Source organism: Silurus meridionalis, chromosome 23 (assembly GCF_014805685.1).
Source record: "Silurus meridionalis isolate SWU-2019-XX chromosome 23, ASM1480568v1, whole genome shotgun sequence".
NCBI lineage: Eukaryota > Metazoa > Chordata > Actinopteri > Siluriformes > Siluridae > Silurus > Silurus meridionalis.
In genome coordinates this window covers 18589532-18603770 of record NC_060906.1, presented here as the reverse complement: position 1 = coordinate 18603770, position 14239 = coordinate 18589532, and the positions used below count along the sequence as shown (strand labels likewise).

General features: G+C 39.6%; 2 protein-coding genes across 3 annotated transcripts; one reads left to right on the top strand and one right to left on the bottom strand.

Moving 5' to 3' along the window:
• Nucleotides 1-314: 314 nt before the first annotated feature.
• On the bottom strand, nt 315-2812 carry LOC124377247 (NADH dehydrogenase [ubiquinone] 1 beta subcomplex subunit 1-like). The gene is made up of 3 exons (XM_046836646.1): nt 2606-2812; nt 702-846; nt 315-481 (listed from the first exon to the last, which is right to left on the bottom strand). Exons 2-3 carry the CDS (start codon nt 839-841, stop codon nt 445-447), a joined length of 177 nt encoding a protein of 58 aa, XP_046692602.1. The 5' UTR covers nt 842-846; nt 2606-2812; the 3' UTR covers nt 315-444.
• A 178-nt stretch (nt 2813-2990) lies between these two features.
• Nucleotides 2991-13922, top strand: cpsf2 (cleavage and polyadenylation specific factor 2). Of its 2 annotated transcripts, none has more exons than XM_046836906.1 (15): nt 2991-3143; nt 3624-3796; nt 4596-4755; nt 4882-4987; nt 5385-5514; nt 5891-6006; nt 6235-6422; nt 6879-7169; nt 9948-10048; nt 10158-10361; nt 10457-10609; nt 12157-12382; nt 12691-13002; nt 13113-13247; nt 13688-13922. In XM_046836906.1, exons 2-15 carry the CDS (start codon nt 3648-3650, stop codon nt 13778-13780), a joined length of 2364 nt encoding a protein of 787 aa, XP_046692862.1. In that variant the 5' UTR covers nt 2991-3143; nt 3624-3647; the 3' UTR covers nt 13781-13922. The 2 variants fall into 2 exon arrangements, with proteins under 2 accessions (XP_046692862.1, XP_046692863.1); XM_046836907.1 differs by having other exon boundaries at nt 3001-3090.
• Nucleotides 13923-14239: the final 317 nt, after the last annotated feature.

Here is a 14239-nt window from a genome sequence, read left to right as displayed (position 1 = left end):
GCTGAAGAAGTTAGTGCTCGATGGGTCAGGACTGTTTTGGTAGCAAAAAGGGGACCAACACAATATTAGGCAGGTGGTCCTAATGTTATTCCTGATGGGAGTATCAGTATATTCTGAGATAGATTAAAATGTGCAGATGTTTACATCTGTATGGAAAACGTGTTAGATGGTACATGTGAACCAGAAATGATAGATAATAGATAGTGATTATGCTGAATATTGTATTAGTTATGTAATACGTGTAGTACCAGGGTCTGAGCTGACCTGATTCATATCAACCTTGCACCACTTATAAAGTCTGAACAACAGCAAAAGAAAATAGACACTTTTTTTTATATTTGTATATTTTACATCACAAATGTTATTGAAAAGTCATTTACAGCTTTGAGGATGTCGGAGGAAATTGAGAGCGCAGGAAATCCAATAAATACAACAAGGACAATTTCACTTCCAGGTGTATTCCTCACCAGGCTTCAGTTCCCTGTGAGGAAAGAGCATCGTGTGGGTTTAGTCAGCATGTCATTACACATTGTGATGGTAATCTAAACACAATGGAAAATATATTGATGTTGTTCTACACTGAAATGCAATCACTGCCCAATACCCTCAGCCTGGACTGTACTTCTGTACTCTCAATAAAGTGTAAATGAATACTAGTCATCTTGACTAATGTAATGCAACACTGCCTGTATGAAACTCACCTGCTATACAATGCACTCTTGTTCCTGAATGCTGTCAGCTTCTGGTCATTCCACCTGTCCAGGTAAATGCCCATGACGAAGCCCAGTGGGACCAAGACGTTCACCCAGTGCTCCCGTACCATCGCTGCAAAATTCACCATGATGCCTGGAACCACAGTTGTACTCAGTGATCACGTTATATATCAGATCTCAAGATCACAGTTTAAAGTGATGGTTTTGGAGGTGCATTTCTTGTTACACTTTTCAAATGTAGTGGCATGGATTCTGAACAGGTCATTCATAGCAGGTGTAATGAATTTATTCATTATTATTTTTTCCAGGCACTGTTGTTATATCAGATAAGGGAGATTCAAAAGTGCAAAAACTCAAATCTGACTAAACATCTCAGGTTTTGTAGCTCGTCTCTGATGCGATGCCTTTAGCTAAACGTGACATAAGTGCTTTTCTGCTACTTTATTTCCCCAAGTGCTCTGAAATACACTCGATGCACAAAAGTATTGGGATGTCTGAGTTTTTTAGCCAAACATGGTTCTGTGCTTTAAAAAAAAATTCTAAAGACATAAACAAAGTAATCTTGAAATCGACATAGAAACAAGGCAGTGTTTTACTCACATTGGTCACATATGCGACCATTCAAAGCACTAAAATGCTGGGAAAAAAGTATAACTCAAAAATGTAGTTCTCTACTGATGGCAAGGTGAAAAATATAGAAACCGTAAAATTCAAACCAGGTACACGCATTATATGAACAAAAGAATCAGGACTTTTTCAGCCATATGTGGTTTGGCCTCAACATGTTCTCACAAAGTATCAGGGGCACACCATTGTATTGTCTGAATGCAGGAGTATTACATTTCTCCTTAAACTAAGAGACCCAAACCTGTTCCAGCATGACCATGCCCCTGAGCACAAAGCCAGTTCCATGAAGATATACATTGCATGGGTATGTAAGTTTAGACCTCAACCCTATTGAGCACATTAGGGTTGAATGTGAACGTTGTTTGGACCCCAGGGCTCATCACCTCACCTACATCAGTACCTGACTTTACTAACACCCTTTTTGCTGGATGAGCATCTTCCCAGAAGAGTGCAGGATATTATAACAGCACATGAGGGCTAAATGTGGAATGGGATGTTCAAAAGGCACATAAAAGTCTAAGCATCCACTACCTTTTTAAAATGCAGTGTTCTTTTTCTGAGAGTTCAGCCGGTGGATTCAGGGTCCAAATGTGGACTAATTATTACAGCCGGTAAAACCAGCAACTCTATTACATGTATGTAAACTTTTTGAATGATTGACTGCTTCTCACAGCAGTAGTGAGGCCTGAGGTGTTACACATATGAACTGAGATCAGTGTAGAGATGAGACACTGCAGAATATCACTCAGTGACTGTATATAAGAAATGTTTTGCACATGTTTCACAGTCATTATCTCTAACAGATTATTTCTTTTCTCTATATTATGATGCCTATCCATCAGCCAGCTCTTATTCAGATGATGATGATGAAAAAAGAAAAAGTTGTAAACGTATGTTGTGAGTATTAACCAGGAGACAGGGGTGTAGTTAATCTAGCTACTGTTGTCTGAGGTCTCCAACAAAATCATTCATATCCATTTATACTAAGGGGAAATTTCCAAAAGATTAAGAAAATACTATATATAAAATATAGAAGTAGTAAATAAATGACTGGGGGAAAAGCCAGAAGTGACACACAGGTCCAAACGATTCGTTAGTTAGCAAACAACTTGGCTAATTCTACTAACATCCTAAAATTCCAACTAGATATGCTTTATTTTGCTCATAAATTCAAACATATAATCTAAAACACCGATAAAAAGTTTTAACCAATAATACCAAATAAATGTAATCGTTTATACAATTATATTAAATATTTTACTGACCGTTGGTTAGCTTTGCTGTCTGGTATCAGGCTGCTCCAGCGGAGGTCATAGGACCATACCAACTGGGCAATGATTTTTTTTTAACTATATTTATCAATACTAGTTTTAAAGGGCCTTTGTACAATTTACACCTAAATTAAACAAAATAATCATAACTTTCATACTTTACAGCTAATTTAAACGCTCTGTAGTTAGTACATAATGTATCGTATTCTTTAAGAATATAATGGTACATGCCAGTTAACGCCGATCTATAGCGGCAACTGCATAAAGGCATAGTTCCAAACAACAACCTACTACCCACACATGCGCACTATGTAGGGTATAAAGGACACCGACTTTCCCTCCCTATGTAGTGCACTATATGTCTACGACGGAGCGAGTTAGGATTCAGCCACAAAATGGCTGAAGCCAAGGAAAGTGTGAGCCGTGTGGCTCAAATAAATGTGAATAAACAATGACGTTGGTCACGTTTGCAAACATTTGTGAGGACGCGCGTTTATTCGAAATCACTACGTTATATTTAGCAGACTGTCCGGTATGCTGAGATTCACGAATATGGTTTAAAAGTAATGTTTCAGTGCAGTTAGCTGGGATGCTAGCTTTGTTAGCTACGCTTAGCTACACAATGCAGTGGTCAGTTAGGTCTGGTTTTAAACTTAATGTACAGCTAATGAGTAAATGTTAAAGGTTTTTGGGGCAGTTGGTAAAATATTTTGCTCTTTTGGGAAGTTTGGGTTAATTTAACAAGAAATACTGAATAATTGTGCATAACTTTATACATTGTATCTATATGAGCTGTGTGTGTGTGTGTGTGTGTGTGTGTGTGTGTATATATATATATATGTACAAACACACACACCTGTGCTTTGATGGTAGTCAAAAGCAATTGCAATTAGTGTGTCGAGTTAGTGATCATGTACTATCATTTGATCACTAACACTTAATAGATTTTTTGTTTTGTTTTGACAAAAGTGTGCCAAACACCTTTTTTTTTTCTCGCTTCTCCTTGTTTTAGGTGTGAAAGATCTCCGTGCCGAGGATGACGTCCATCATCAAGTTTACAGCTGTGTCCGGGGTGCAGGAGGAATCTGCCCTCTGCTACCTGTTACAGGTGGATGAGTTTCGCTTCCTGCTGGACTGTGGTTGGGACGAGAGCTTCTCCATGGACATCATCGATGCTATGAAAAGGTACGTAAATAAAAAGTGCACTTATTTTGAAATGATTTGCCATGCAGAGCCTTTTGATCTTGACCAGTCTTTGCAGAGTCCCAGTGTTTGTATAGGGGTTCCTCTGGGTTCTCTGGTTTTCTCCTATGTAGTTCTAGTATTTATTTAATAGGGGAAAACCTTCAACAAACAGATGCTCTTAGTCTGAAAAAAACAAAAGCGCTAGGGTCTTTCTTTTCCTCCTCACTTACCCTTTTTAATAATTTAAAAGGGAAATCGTGCATAATAGGTAGTGCACAGAGCGAAGCTGCTCTCAAAGTTACAGAATGCAATGCAGCTTTATGACAACACACTGTGCACCTACAGTAGTGCTGATGGCAGAATAAACAGGAATGTTGAAGTCTTGCAGCCCGATCAGTTTAAGCAGAAAGTACAGGTGAGGACGTGAGGGAGGTAGACAGATTAATTGTCTAATGTGCTGCAGCATCACTGTATTTAAACATGAAGCAATATCTAACGAAGCCCTGGATGTGTGGAAGCTGAGCATTAGAATGCTATTATTTTTTAACTGTATGTGTTCAAGCATTAAATTAGGTACACAAAGATGCTTCCATGCCGAACCTATGAATGAGGAGATCTTAGTTTCCATTGAGGGGTAATTTTAGAGTTAGGATCTTTAGCAAAAAGCATAAATCCCCACTGGTGTCCCTATTAGCAGGTAATCGAATGGCATTGTGGGTAATGTATTAAACCACTAAGAAAAATCAATCATCATGAATAAATGAATGAACCAGGTTTTTAATTTTTTCTGCTGTTTCAGATATGTCCATCAGGTCGATGCGGTGCTCCTGTCGCACCCAGATCCACTTCATCTCGGTGCTTTGCCCTACGCTGTTGGCAAGCTGGGTCTCAATTGCGCCATATATGCCACCATCCCCGTGTACAAGATGGGCCAGATGTTCATGTACGACCTCTATCAGGTATGAACATGGAATCATGTGTCAGCAAAGCTTAAGCAGAAAATACGCATAAAAACATTGCTATGACTAATTAACCAGCGTCAGAACACAGAGGGTACCGTTTCTGATCTAATGCCTGTTTTTTAGTCACGTCACAACACTGAGAACTTCGGCTTGTTCACGCTGGATGATGTGGATTCCGCTTTTGACAAGATCCAGCAGTTAAAATACTCGCAGATTGTAAATCTGAAAGGTAAAGGGGTCAGATGAGCATCTGAATGGGGTTCGCTAACATAATCTAGAACAAGCAAAAGCAATGCAGAACTACATTTTGTAGCTATGACCCTCAAATAAAAAAGTTCAGTTTAAGAAAATATTATGTATGTATGTTGCAAACACAAATACACACATACTGATTGTGTTATTTACATTTTTACTTTGCCGGTTTATTGCATTTTAAATGCTATATTTTACAAATCTATGCTGCAACTTGTAACAGATATAAAGGGTCCTTGATATCGACACGAAAGTAACTACTTTTGTTTGTGGTTGAATAATAAAAGAAAACTAAATGTTTCTCAGTCAGAAGTCATAAAAAGAAACAGTATTATAAGTTTCTCTCTTGTTTTTTGTTTGTTTTCTCTTAACAGGTAAAGGACATGGTTTGTCCATCACTCCTCTTCCTGCGGGACATATGCTCGGTGGGACCATTTGGAAGATCGTAAAGGATGGAGAAGAGGAGATTATTTATGCTGTAGATTTTAACCACAAAAGAGAAATGTAAGTAGATACCAGTAATGAACAGTTAATAATCTCATCAATGGTGAAACTGTAATAAATGGATATTTAGTGTCACCTGAATGAGGTTTGGGTTAGAATCTGGTTGCTATGGAGGTTAATTCCTCATTTTGTGTCAGAAAATCTTTCCTCACCACTGGCTCACTGATTTCAGAGAAACATACAGGGGCACATTAGTGGATTTAATGTTTAATCTTTTTTTTCTCTCCAAAGCTGCTTTGTGATAGTGTTAATTGTGAAAAGTTCCATACAAATTCAATTGAATTGAATGTAGTAAAAAAAAGTGTACAGTATTTTTTCTGCAAAGTATTACATGGTTTTATATTTTGAAATAATCTGTTTTTCGTTGATTTTGCAGTCACCTGAATGGTTGTTCTCTTGAGGCAGTCAGTCGTCCCTCTCTGCTCATCACCGATTCGTTCAATGCCACATACATTCAGCCTCGCAGGAAACAGCGTGACGAGCAGCTCCTGAGTAAGTCCTCGTATCTCAAGATGACAATTTCAACTTGATTATTCCAACAAATGTGAGGTCCTAAAACAGTAATAAATAAATGCCCATATCTTTTAACCGATCATATCGAGATATATGCAAATATATACTTGTAAAAAGTCTTTTATTTTGTGTTTAATGCAGTTTAGCCCGGGCATTTTTTTTTTTTTAATGGCTCAGCACCACACTCTTATATTCTCCCCCTTCTAGCCAACATCATGGAAACGCTGCGTAATGACGGCAATGTGCTGATCGCAGTAGACACTGCAGGCCGTGTGCTGGAGCTTGCTCAGCTGCTGGATCAGATCTGGAGAACGAAGGACGCAGGATTGGGCGTCTACTCTCTTGCCTTACTCAACAATGTCAGCTACAATGTGGTGGAGTTCTCCAAGTCTCAGGTAATCAATTACATAAGATATTAGGAAGAATCCAAGGGTTTGAAGCTGTTGGTGTATGAACGAGGCTCCTCTGCTTCATCTGGTTTGTTCTCTCCAGGGATCGGAGAATGTGTTTGATACCATGCGATTCTATTGATTGTAGCCCATTTCATTTTCAATGTGGCACTACAGACTGGGTGAGGCTGCTTGATTGGCAAAAAAAATTGGGATTCTCGGAATTGCGAGAAAAATAGTCGGAATTGCAAGAAAAAAAACAACAAATCAGAATTGAGTTGAGAGAAAAAAAGAACTTTTTTTTTTATGTGGGAGTTTCGATATGAATCTCCTCCTCACCCCTTGCTGTTTGCTCTCCGTTCCTCCCAGTGCTCATTTTAAATGCACAGAGTCTAATGAGAAATATGGGCTTCTCTAATTGTTGGTAAATTACACCTGTCCTGTGTTTTCTATCTTCCCCAGGTGGAATGGATGAGTGACAAGCTGATGCGATGCTTCGAGGACAAGCGTAACAACCCGTTCCAATTCCGCCACCTGTCTTTGTGCCACAGTTTAGCAGATTTGGCGCGAGTGCCGAGTCCCAAAGTGGTGCTGTGCAGCCAACCTGATCTGGAGTCTGGGTTCTCACGTGAGCTTTTCATCCAGTGGTGCCAGGACTCGAAAAACTCCATCATCCTAACGTACCGCACTACACCGGGCACACTGGCACGCTACCTGATAGACCATCCTGGAGAGAAGCTGATAGATTTAGAGGTAAACTTTCTACAGATATGTAGTAATATAATGTTTAATAGACGATAAATTGTCTTACAATGTTAGTACACTTACCTCGAAAATAGCTTGTCAGCGGTGCAGTCTTTTGAGGTTTAAAGTTTGTTTTTTTAGTCTCCATCTCATATGTTTTGCTGAGAGCATCTGGAGTTGTTTATGTAGTGTATTTTTTACTTTCTGGCTTCAGAATCTTTAAAAGAAAACACCTTCTGAATACCTGTTTTCAGAGGAGACGTATATTTTGGAGCATTGTGACACAATGAGCTTTTCATACAATTTCCCTTAAGTGAGACTACTACAGATACCATAACAAATTACAATAACGTATCAGTTTCTGTAACCATTATATGGAAATCGTGTGTTACTTAGGGGTGTAACGGTATTTGTACAGAAATCTTTCTGTGCAGGGCTTTCGTTTCGGTGCACACGTGTCCTGAATGCAATACTTTTTTACATGCGGAAAATATTTAACGTCTAAGTTCACACAGGGACCTATTAAGTGGTGGAGTGCAAGCTTGTTTAGTCTCTGCCATAACAAATGGACAAGGCTATACAAAAGAAACTAGAGTCCGGCACGGCTACTCACTCCGTACCGGAAATACAAGCTGTAGTGCGAATAAATACTAAATTTGTAGTGCGATGTAAAGCTCAGATTTTGTTTTTCGCATGTGCACAATCGGGGCCACTTCCTGTTTTATGAGTCTCGTATTTGGGTTTTCCTCTAGTACAGGGGGGCCAACCAGTCAGAGACCGAGAGCCACATTTTTGACTGTGTTACCGCAAAGAGCCACATTATACAGATGGGCACACATGAACATCACCCATCCCTTCCTCTTACACACACACACACACACACACACACACACACACACACACCTCTGCTCAGCCAGATTTATTGTAAATGTCACACACCAACATAATGACAGAAATGGACTCCTACAGTTCTAAGACCACAGGACAGTCATTTTCAACAATGAACACTGCACTGTCTCACACACAAACTATCAGTTCAACCAAATACACAAACAAAAATATAATAATTTGCATGTTACTTAGTGGTACTTTTGGCATCCTTGCCTTGAACAATCCCCTTCAAATCTGCCTCGTATTCCGTTGTTGCCACTGAAGCAATTCTTTCACGTGTGTCAGTCAGAACAGATCAATGCTTTGATTTCACGTGTTTCAGTGTAGAAAACACAGACTTTGTGTTTTTTTTATGTGCGTGTTCACTTCGCCTGAGTGTAATACTATTATATTATAGTATTTTTTTCAAATGCGCATGTGCGTGAAATGAATATACCGCAGGGGTGGGCAATTAATTTTTACAAGGGGCCACATGAGAAACCTGAATTGTGTCAGAGGGCCACACCAACGATAATATTTTAGGCATGCACCGAAATAAAAATTCAATTCAAAAGGCAATGAAATCCATAATTTTTTTGTTATGCCTTTTGCCTTGGCACCATCACTGGAAAACTTTCCTGCCTTTTCAAAAACGTCCACTACAGACGGAGTGCGCATGCTCGGATTGACTTTACTTTTCTGCACCGCGTTCTTCTCATATTTAGAAGGAAATCGGGATGTTTGGATTTCATGTGATAAATTAAACCCGATTTGGAGAAACTCTTTGCAGATACACCCCCCTCTTGAAATTTTAGCATTGCATGTTTTGCAAATCGCTCTCCGCACACCGCAGACATGTTGCTCTTATCCAGATAACCGTGTTGCTGCGCTTTTTATTGCGTCATTACAATTGTGTTTCTGCCGTGTTGTTTCGGTGATTTAGGGATTTCCGAAAATTCTCGGTGCATCCCTGTAATTTATGATTGGCCTCATGCCAAGGTCTGATATACCGCAAAGTTTCCCAGTAGGGGCAAGCTCATTTAAGTCTTAAAAATACCGTATTGAACTTAAGCAAAGCGAACACGCACATAAAAAATATCGTCACACACAAATATCGATATGAACGTAAGAGCCGAATGAAACCAGCCAAAGAGCCGCATGCGGCTCGCGAGCCGCGGGTTGGCCACCCCTGCTCTAGTCGATGCCAATGCCGATATTTAGAAATCAGGGCAGCCCATGACCTTTACATGATGCCGATTTTTGTAATGTTTTTGGCTGATTTTTTTTTCTCCTTTCATCTAAAAAAAACCTGACAGTTAATTAATAAGAAGTGATACAGAAAATTGCTTAGATTTAAAGATTTTTGAACAGCACAGCAATACAGTTTCAAAAAAGTGATTCGCATTCGCTCCCATCAGATCTCCCAAAGTAGCACCATATGAAATATATAAGGCAAGATTAAGAATGAATGATGGGAACTTAAACCCTGGGACACACCGAGCTGACGGTCGAGCATGTTTGGATGCCGAACACACACTACTGCCACCTTCTGGTATGGAAGAGTTGTGTTATCTCAAGCAAACGCAGAAGGTACATACGATTTGATGTGTCAGATGCACCTGCCTAATAATCGGCCTAATTTGCAGCACAATCAGCAGATTCCAATTAATTAAAAATGCCAAAAACAAAACCAAAAAAAAAAGCGCAGATAAATCGGTCGACCTCTAGTCTAGTGATATGGATTTTTTAGCGTTTGCTTCAAGGATTTCTTATAAAAGGAGAAAATTCTGACAATTCCACATATCACAGGATATCACAGGATGTGAATGAAATGAAGGATGCTAGGAGGCAAAATTACTTCTGATAGAAATGTAATTTATTTTGTGTAACATTTGTTTCCTTTTGTTTTGAAACTAGATAAGAAAAAGGATCAAGTTGGAAGGCAAAGAGCTAGAGGAGTATTTGGAGAAGGAAAAAATCAAGAAAGAAACCGCTAAAAAACTGGAGCAAGCGAAAGAGTGAGTTACCCAGCTATGAATCAGATTATCATCAGGTTATTAGGCGTCATTAGACTGTATCGGTCACCAAGTCAAGATCGTAAACCGTAAGCACTTTCTGACTGCTCAGGGTGGACGTTGACTCCAGCGATGAGAGTGACATGGACGATGATCTGGAGCAGCCTGCCGCAGTGAAGACCAAACATCATGATCTGATGATGAAGGGTGAAGGAGGACGGAAGGGAAGCTTTTTCAAACAGGCTAAGAAGTCGTACCCGATGTTCCCTTCTCATGAGGAGAGGATTAAGTGGGATGAGTACGGAGAGATCATAAGGTCAGATGTCTCTTCATAATCTTTATGTCGATGTGTGTGTGTATCTGGTGAAGAACACGTTTCATTGCTATGTTCGTCATGTCATCCCTTTCCAGATCTGAGGAGTTCCTTGTTCCTGAGTTGCAGGCCACAGAGGAGGAGAAGAGCAAGCTGGAGTCAGGCTTGGCTAACGGAGATGAGCCCATGGAGCAGGACCTTTCTGACGTTCCTACTAAGTGCATAAGTATCAAAGAGACCCTAGAAATCAGGTTAGCACCCATACCTGCCTTGTTTTTTAAAGGAAAAACTGCTTATGGTGGGGCTAGAAAACCTCACTTTCAGCTCGATAAATTCAAAATGCAGCTTTTCTACAGAGGTTCCTGCAATATCCCCCATCTCTTTATGCTTTAGTGTCATTTCAAGAGTCAACTGTTAGAATTTTCTGTTGTTTTCTTAGCTGATTCTATCTCGGTATAAGTAATGGCACACAGCACATAGATTCATTGCTCCAACGCCACTATCAAGTAAACAGGACTGTATCTAATATTACCCAGAAATCTGATCAGGCGTAACATTATGACCACCTGCCTTATATTGTGTTGGTTCCCCTTTTGCCTGCACACCCCCCACCCACCCACTGCAAATTACACAACTGTAAATTGGATGGTTTATTCAAACGCTGAACAAAAAGCATATTTTACACAAGTAACAAAATTTTAATGCGCAATGATTTTACCTGATGGACAGCAGCAATAAAAATAAAGATAAAAAGTAACCAGACAATACATAACAGGGAGACATGTAAAATAATAATAAAGACTTATTTTAAGGACTTGTAGGCATATAATGACATCAAAGCATTTCAGTGTTCTTGTAAGAATAGTCTTATTGGTTTTCAAGTCTTATTGGAAAATAATCCCAATTCTTCCAAGTACAATATCTTCCCCACTTTCCTCGCCCACATCTCAAAGTGGGGACTGCATCAGCTTTCCCCATCTGTAGGATGTCTTTTTGCATGTATCATACAGAATGAGATTGCCTGTGTTTGATCTCTATTACAAAAAGCTCTCTTTGCTTCCAATAGTCCAACATAAGGTTCAGGATCCAGATTCATTGAGTATGCATCAGAAAGAAATTTAAATATACATTGCCAGAATGGCCAAATTTTACTACATGACCATATGGAATGAAATAAGGTGCCTACTGAGGTTTTACACTTATTACAGTTTGAAGAAATCATTGTATATATTTTATGAAGTTTAGATTAGCAATATTGAAGTCTATGAATTACCTTAAACGTACCTCAAAGTGATTTAGATGATGCCTTGCATTCACAGAACATGTAAATTTCTCAAGCATTCATCCCATCTATAGCCATTATTGTTAAAACCCATTTCTTCTTCCCAATCATGCTTTATTTTATTTGTACTGTTGTCCACCTTATCTAAATCAATAGCCACTTTTAATAGATACTGACCAATGCAGACCAGGAACACCCCACAAGAGCTGCAGTTTTGGAGATGCTCTGACCCAGTCGTCTAGACATCACAATTCTGCTCTTGTCAAACTCAATCAAATCCTTACGCTCGACATTTTTCTCTGCTTTTAACACATCAACTTTGGGGACAAAATGTTCACTTGCTGCCTAAATATATTCTACCCACTTACAGGTGCCATGATGAAGAGATAATCAGTGTAATTTACTTGCTCATAATGTTATAAAGTCCTAATGTTATAAAGTCCTAATGTTATGCCTGATCAGAGTATATTTTGTGAAACAATCATTTCAATAAGATGTTCATGCTTCTATCCACAGATCTCGGGTCACTTACATAGACTATGAGGGCCGTTCAGATGGTGACTCCATTAAGAAGATTATAAACCAGATGAAGCCTCGGCAGCTGGTTATTGTTCACGGACCTCCAGAATCTAGTCAGGACTTGGCCGAGTCCTGCAAAGCCTTCAGTGGTAAAGATATCAAAGTGTATACACCCAAACTGCAGGAGACTGTGGACGCCACCAGCGAAACACACATTTACCAGGTAACCAGAAGATAACGTATAAATAAATGAACCTGAACAGAGAATTTGGCTCCAGATTTATTCAATCTGTATATTTTAATGTATTAAAAACTCAATTAGATTATTTTAATGACTGACTGAATAGGAACAACTGTATAATCTGCACACTCTCACCAGCACACTGGGTATAAAGGACTAAATCTGTCTGAATCATTTTGGGATTTGTTGAATATTTGGTACATTTGTCTAGTGTGGGGTGTTTTTTTTTTTTTTTTTTTAAATATTCAAACTGTTTTTCCTGAGTCTTCATGAGTTTTATTTTCCTGCAGGTGAGGCTGAAGGACTCTTTAGTCAGCTCTCTGCAGTTCTGCAAGGCCAAAGACACAGAACTGGCATGGATTGATGGTGTGCTCGACATGCGCGTAGTCAAGGTGGACACGGGTGTGCTGCCGGAGGACGGAGACCCCAGGGACGACACGGAGAACGGAGAGATCACCATGGATGTCACCTCCGACCTCATGACTGAGCCCAGCACCGTGGCAACGCAGCGAGCCATGAAGACACTGTTCGGAGAGGACGTGAAGGAGATCTCCGAAGAGAGTGACGTCATTCCTACGTTGGAGCCGCTGCCCGTGACTGAGGTGAGTGAAGAGAGCATGCAGTGTGTTGGTGTTTAAGAAACTGCTTCCTTTTCAGACCCAGGACAGATTTCTGCATTACTAAGCGTGGATTTGTGCATGTGTGTTCTCAGGCTCCAGGTCACCAGGCTGTGTTCATTAACGAGCCAAGGCTTTCTGACTTCAAGCAGGTTCTGCTGCGTGAGGGAATCCAGGCCGAGTTTGTGGGCGGAGTGCTTGTCTGTAATAACATGGTGGCTGTGCGCAGGGTAAGACTCCAGCTCCTCTGCCTCCTCCTTCCTCAATATCAGCACTCAAATGCTCAGCTGAACTTCATTCATCGAGGGTTTAACCCCCTGGTGTTTTCATCCACTTTAGTCTTGTCGTTTACAATTCAAGGAGGATACATCAGAGTTTGCATTAATGAAATAGACCTTGCTGATATTTAACTTTTTTTTAATTCATTGTCTGTTTTCTCTTCTTCTAATCGTCTGCATTGTTTATTTACTTTCATTAATTTATCTCTCTCCCTTTTACTGCATTTCTTGTCCATTTGCTTTATTTTTTTTGCTCTTTCTTGCTGTTTTGTTTTTGTCTTTTTGTGTTCACACACTCGTTCTCTTTTTCTTTGTCGTCTCTGTATTACTCTCTCATCTGTCAATTCTCTTGTCGTCTCATGTTTTGCTTATCCTTTCTCTCTTTCACACAGACGGAAGCAGGCCGGATCGGGCTGGAGGGCTGCATGTGCGAGGATTACTTCAGAATTCGGGAGCTGCTGTATCAGCAGTATGCCGTGGTGTAACGTCCCTCCTCAGCTCTGATCTGCCCTACTGGGACCATCATGTCCTAATTCTTTATTTTTGTAGTTTTATTTTCGCCTTTATTTTTTTTGTTTACCTGCTCTGTGTGACTAATGATCTTACTGAATAAATCTCAGTATGAGATATGAGAGTTTCTGAGATCTGTCTTGAACTCAGAACATGATGTTGAAAGCATTTCGGAAAAAAAATATTGTGGAGGAATTATTCGTTTTTTTTTTTTTTATCTTTGGTTGTGTAATGATAAACTTTTTTTTTTAAATGAAAGGTGTTGTGTGTGTATATATTTTTTTTCTCTACAAAAAAACAACTAGATTTAGCGTGTGTGTGTGTGTGTGTGTGTGTGTGTGTGTGTGTGCGTGCTCACGCTGAATTAACTCTTAGATTGCATCCAAGCACCAGATGGAGCCATTTCTCCAATGTCATTATTTGATTATAGATCA